We start from the raw sequence: 5,970 nt of genomic DNA, 5'->3' as shown, positions 1-5,970 counted from the left end.
GAAACCAAAAAAAAAAAAAAAAACATTCAGAAGAAATATATGCGAAGATCCACTGCATTAAAAAAGACATTTTCGATCCACCAACACATTCTTAAAAATATTTTATAATTGCGCTTAACATTTTGATATATTACACTGCAATCTAATTTATTCTCATCCCCACCTTCTTCCTCCTCCTCCTCCTCCTCCTCCTCCTCCCGATCCAAAGACAAATCGAACAAATCCACAAAAGTAAGTACAGCAGTTTGAACAAACCATCAAAAGCTCCTTGGCTTGGCGACAACGGTCGAATGCTTAAGTATATGAAGACTGAACTGCCCTCCCTTCTCAGTAGTATCAATCCTCTCCATACCCGGCGGTGGCAAAAGCTCAAAGTTCTGGACCAGACGGCCGAGTGTGATTCCGAGGATGGGGAGAGCGAGAATAATGCCGGGGCAACTCCGGCGGCCGACGCCAAAAGGAATGTAACGGAAATCGTTGCCGTTAGCTTCGACCTTGGCCTCTTCTTCGAGGAACCGTTCGGGCCGGAACTGGTCCGGGTTTTTCCAGTGGGCCGGGTTGTTGGCGAGCCACCAGGCGTTGACGAGGATCTTGCTCTCGGCTGGAATGTCGAAGCCGCCGAGCTTGGCGTCGTGGAGGTTCATGTGGGGAACGAGAAGCGGGATGGCCATGCGAAGGCGGAGGGTTTCCTTCACCACCGCTTGGAGGTAGGGGAGGCGCGGGATGTCTGGCTCGGTGATCTGGACGCCCGGCCCGAGAACTGAGTCGAGCTCGGCCCTGACCTTACGCTGGACATCCTGGTGGTTCACCAGCTCGGCAAGGCCCCACTCGATGGACCACAGGGTTGTCTCAATGGCTGCAAGAGCAAGATTTTTTTTTTTTTTGTTATAAGAAAATTTCACGAGTGAAGCTAAATTATAAAATATTTTCAATTCAATATATTCATAAAATAGATTAAATTTGATTCTCTTTTAGAGTTAAATACTAAAGATTGGGATGACTTTCTTATTGCTTCTTAAAACAACTTTTTAGTAGAAAAAATTTATTTTTTACTAGAAAAATGCTTAAAGGAGTAGTAAGAAAGTCATCTCAAACAAAGCCCGAGGTTCCGTTTGAGAAGGCTTTTTTAGTTCTTCTTAAAGAAACTTTTAAATACAAAAATTTTAATTTTTGTACTAAAAATTATTTTAAAAAGCAGGAAGAAAGCCACCCCAAATGAAGCCTAAAAATAGCGATTTCTTAATCTGTTCGTTGAGAGTTTTGACTATCAATTAAGATGTCTTAATTTCGAGTCTTATATATGTGATCTATATATGACTTTGTCTTAATTGGGCTAAATGTCCCTAAAAAGGACTAAAAATACTCTTAATTATAAAGTAACTGGCTCACCTAACCCAGCTGCCATTCTTTTTCTAATTGATTAAAAATGGAAAGCAATGCATCCACCAACCAACCTCTTGACCACTTGCTCCGAAAATTCATGATGCTATGGAAAAGGATAGATGCCTTAGTGCTATTATGTTGTTTTTTGTATTATTCTGGCTTATATAAGGAAATTTAAAAGTTTCTTATTCATTCTTATTTGAACAAACTTAATTTGGGATGTATAAAATTTTCTAAACCAACCCCAGAAATTTATGAAATAATAATTTAGGCTGCTCATGGTAGGTGATCTTGCAGCCACCGAGGAGCGCTCACCGACCATTCAATAAGGCTATTGACGGGCCGATGAAGGACCGATTTATTAGAAGGAAAGGAACCTTTATACTTAGCCAAATATTTTAAAATTATAATGAACTCATACTATATGTGTTGACAGACTGGAAGGAATAGTACTGGCAAAGGATAGGATATTGTTAGATAATTTTCTTAAAGCTCTACTTTATTAAAGTGTATTACGCAATACTTTAAAAGTTGTTAAAAATTAATATTTCTGATATCACTGTTAGGTAAGTATTAAAACAAGCACGTGCGAATATGGTGAAAAAATCACCTGTTTAAATAAATTTATTAATGAGTATGGCTAAAGTAAGATTAAGTTTTAACATAGAAATTTATTATTAAATATATACTAATTATTCAAGTTAATTCATTTAGTTAAAATATAATTAAACCATTTAATTTGGAAATAATTAACCCGATGAAACACGAAATTAATCTATTTAAACGGTATTATCCTAACAAAAATACAATTATGCAATAAATGAAATTTTATAATTAATTAATTGATAGTTATTTAATAAATAATTACTTAATTAATCATCTAGGTCAACAGCGCCTTATAAGGCATTAATAAATAATTACTCAACAGATAGTCAAACAATTTATTAGAAGTTGCTCAGATTTATAATAATAATCTACCCAATTTGTGTAAGAACTTGACACAGTAAAAATTTATCAAATACAAATTACTGGATTTGCAGCCCAAGAGTTTTGACTTTCCCTTATGTGAAGGTGGGTAAAATGAGTCAAATTATTATGCTTCATTTTGGGATTAATTATTTTGTGCGGACTTCGAATTTAGTTCGAAGACAAACTAAAATGCACTATGTCACCCCTACACTCGGTATCGTGGCTCGGTTCTACTCGGTACCACGGCTCGATACCGCTGACGTTGGCGCATTCTGGTTCGTCTCCGGACGGTGTTCTGATTTTAATCTCCGCACAGAATAGTGTTTCTTATTTTGGACGACTTTCTTACTAACATACATACAACTTTATTTCATGTTATTTACATATCTAAATCTAAAATATTAATATTATATGTCTACCACCAGAATAAAATATTAAATTTCATAGGATGATATAAGTGGTATGAATGAAATATAAGAGTGATATGTTTAATATTAAAGTTGTACATAGGTGATAGACATGTAATATTAATGTCTTGAATAATAGATATATAAATAGCAAGAAATAAAGTGGTATGTATGTAAATACTCACTTCTAAAATTAGGGTATAATAAATAATTTTTTAATAGTGTTATAGAAAGCAATTTTTAGTATATAATACTTTAAAAGAAAAAATATAATAATTAAGGTTTTGTTTGGGACGACTTTTTTTATTATTTTTTAAAACAGTTTTTTAGAAAACAATAAGAAAGCTGTTTCAAATTAAGCCTAAATAAAAATAATAATTATGATCTCAAAAAATAATAAAATTGTTATCTCAATTGAAACCTAAAGCTTAGTCTAAGTTAATTTTTTATTATTTTTTAAAAGCAGGTTCGTAGTAAAAAAAAAATTCTTAAAAACTGGCCGAAAGCAATTAGAAAGCTGTGTTGTTCGTTCGGTTCAGCTTATTAAGGAACCGAGCTAAAAAAAATTATATATATAAAGCCCAGAGCTCTGTCCTGAATAAAATATTTAGTTATTTACGATTCACTTTCATAAAAAATTCAAAATTTATCAGTAAAAATAAAAGAAAGCGGACAAAATTACCAGCAACGTTGATGTTCTCAACGATGTAGAGTACGTTATCCTCGTTGATCTCGCCCTTCTTCTCTGCATCAAGGATGTGATCGATGGCACACTTTAGCCCAGTGGTGTCGGTCGGTTTCGTGTTCCCCAGCTTCCTAAAAACCACATAATTTTTAAACTCATATCAATCAAAGGATCACGCAAAACTCAATTTGGCAAGCCGGCCGGCCAACTGAATGAAGAAACAATACTCACTTTCTCTCCTCAACGAAATAGCTCTTGAAAATGCTAATTCGCATATCCTTAACTTCCTTGCAGATCTTGAGATATCCTCTCAAGAACGGCCGAAGAATAGGGATGAAATCGCCGTAATTATATTCAAAGCTCTGTGCCAAACGGCTGCGCTCTCCATTAAGCGCCCTCAGCTTCAGAAACAGGGGATCCTCCTCGCTCTCAAACCTCCGATCGAACATAATCCGATACATATTATTATACATCATCAGCTGCAGCCGGCGCCGGATCACAATCCCTTCAGTTGCCGACTTCGGATTCGCCCTTACATCCTCCACGACCCGCGCGGCCTCATCCTCCCACCCGTATCGATACTGCTGCACGACCTTGTTGGTGAAGAAGGGGACGGTCATGATCCGGCGCATCTTGCGCCAATGTTCACCGTACACGGTGAACACCATATCCTGCCCCTTTCCGGTGAATATATCGAATACGACGTTCCGGGTGCGGGATCCGAACTCGACGCCCTGAGTGTGGAGGACCTCGCGGGCCAGATCAGGGGACGAGACGACGACGAGGTTGCGCTGACCCATTCGGAGTAGGAAGATGTCGCCGAACTTTTTAGCTAGGGCGGCGAGATTGCGCTGGTTCAGATCATCGCCGACCTGGAGCCAATTGCCGAAGATCGGCACGGGGAGCGGCCCCGGCGGAAGCTTGAATCGCTTACCTCGAAGAGTGGAGAAGACGATGGCTAGCGTCACCGCCGCGAAGAGACCGAGGAGAGCTTTCTCCAGTACTAACAGATCCATCGCGCCGAGGCGAGAGAAACGAAGGCTATTTACTTATTCTTATTGTTTTCGGTGGAAGTCTCGGCGGTTTTTATGGAGGGAAGATTAGGTGGGGGTGGGTGTGAACAAACGTCGTTATATTTGACGGCAAGTGGATATAGGACCGTGGTAGGTAAGTAACTCCGTGATGCTGTTTTTAGGCGCATGCAGGTATGCGTTGCGAGGCCGTCTGATCAGAAAGGTGCGGAGATCTGGACCGTACGTGCCGATGTTTAGAAATGGGTCGCATGCGGCGCGGTGGCAGGGGAATCGGTGTCCGAGATGTGGTTTATAGATGGCCGGCGTTGCTGAAGTGTACCGGCCGACGTGGAGCATCGGTGACCGGTTCACTAATGGCTGTTTATAGAAGCCGGTTCGTAATATGTATAGCTTTTATTAGTTTTTTTTTTTTTTATATCAAACAACTGATACTATCATACTATATACTTATCATAAAATGTCTGATTTCTGCTTCGATAATATTAATCAGGGAAGAAAAGGTGGGCACTGACCAACATTGTGTTACCATCAAGATTTAAAGACGGCTAAGCAGAAATAAATTTTCCTAAAGTTATTATATTTTGTATATAATTAACATTATGCTTTTGCATTATTTTTTTAAATAGGTTTTTGCTAAAAGAGATAATTTTTATATAAATTTTTGTTCTAAGATGCAATAAAAACCCATCCAAAATAAAATCTTAATTGAATATTGTGAATCCATAGTTAGCTGCATGCAGCGAGAACAAGGAGAAACTATTTTGTATAAACACTAGAACGTCTGGAGGCTAATCAGAATGCTCCACGTTACCTGGTACACAGCCGCGGTACATAGTAAATAAGTGACATGATAAATTCTGATTAGCCTCCAGACAACGTCAGTATCCGTACAAATTAATTTCACAAGTAATCGAAGTAAATGAGCTGTACTCAATTAATTTGTTAGTAACTACGATCAATTACGATGTTTGTATACACTATGCAGTTGCTTTTTGTGACAGAAGGAAAATACTGTAATTATTACTATAAATTGAGATGAAAACGAAGAAAATTTGATAGGTTGAGCAGCTCGAATGTTCTGATAAGCGCTGGAATACTATCGTTGAATTACTACAAATTCAGTTGAAATTAAATGTTTTTATAATTAGTTTTGTTATGTGGTGATAGTAAATTTTTTAAAAGATTTGAGTGCAACAAAAATACAAATGAATCGTATTTAATTAGATGGTTGGTTGATTAAATACTTAGAAGCATAATTTAAAATTTATTAGGGATACAACATTGAAAATTGTCTAGATTGAGTATGAATATCGAGATATGTTTGAATTGGAGACTTTCAAGATTAAATTTAGGATCATTCGAACTCTAATATTAGCAGGCTTATGGTTGAACTGATGTCTCGACGAATGCTCCAATTCGAGCCCGAATGGGCCTAGATTAAGGGCCTGAAATGTAATTGAAAACTTCAAGAAATTAATTGAATGACCACATG

The 5,970-nt window shown here is 37.5% G+C and overlaps 1 protein-coding gene across 1 annotated transcript; it reads right to left on the bottom strand.

Moving 5' to 3' along the window:
* Positions 1 to 57: 57 nt before the first annotated feature.
* LOC110101902 (trans-cinnamate 4-monooxygenase-like) lies at positions 58 to 4,510 on the bottom strand. Its single transcript, XM_020829999.2, has 3 exons — positions 3,676 to 4,510; positions 3,442 to 3,575; positions 58 to 856 (listed from the first exon to the last, which is right to left on the bottom strand). The coding sequence occupies exons 1-3, from the start codon at positions 4,458 to 4,460 to the stop codon at positions 258 to 260; spliced, it is 1,518 nt and encodes a 505-aa protein (XP_020685658.1). The 5' UTR covers positions 4,461 to 4,510; the 3' UTR covers positions 58 to 257.
* Positions 4,511 to 5,970: the final 1,460 nt, after the last annotated feature.

The sequence above is a fragment of the Dendrobium catenatum genome, unplaced genomic scaffold (assembly GCF_001605985.2).
Source record: "Dendrobium catenatum unplaced genomic scaffold, ASM160598v2 fragScaff_scaffold_414, whole genome shotgun sequence".
Lineage (NCBI taxonomy): Eukaryota > Viridiplantae > Streptophyta > Magnoliopsida > Asparagales > Orchidaceae > Dendrobium > Dendrobium catenatum.
This window is presented reverse-complemented; position numbering and strand designations above follow the sequence as displayed.

What these genes read in the sequence shown, in the direction of transcription:
- LOC110101902 (XM_020829999.2), bottom strand. Translation starts at nt 4,460, where the DNA reads ATGGATCTGTTAGTACTGGAGAAAGCTCTCCTCGGTCTCTTCGCGGCG. An exon ending in TATTTCGTTGAGGAGAGAAA is followed by an intron (nt 3,576 to 3,675) that starts GTGAGTATTGTT and finishes TGTGGTTTTTAG; the next exon opens with GAAGCTGGGGAACACGAAAC. An exon ending in TGAGAACATCAACGTTGCTG is followed by an intron (nt 857 to 3,441) that starts GTAATTTTGTCC and finishes TTGCTCTTGCAG; the next exon opens with CCATTGAGACAACCCTGTGG.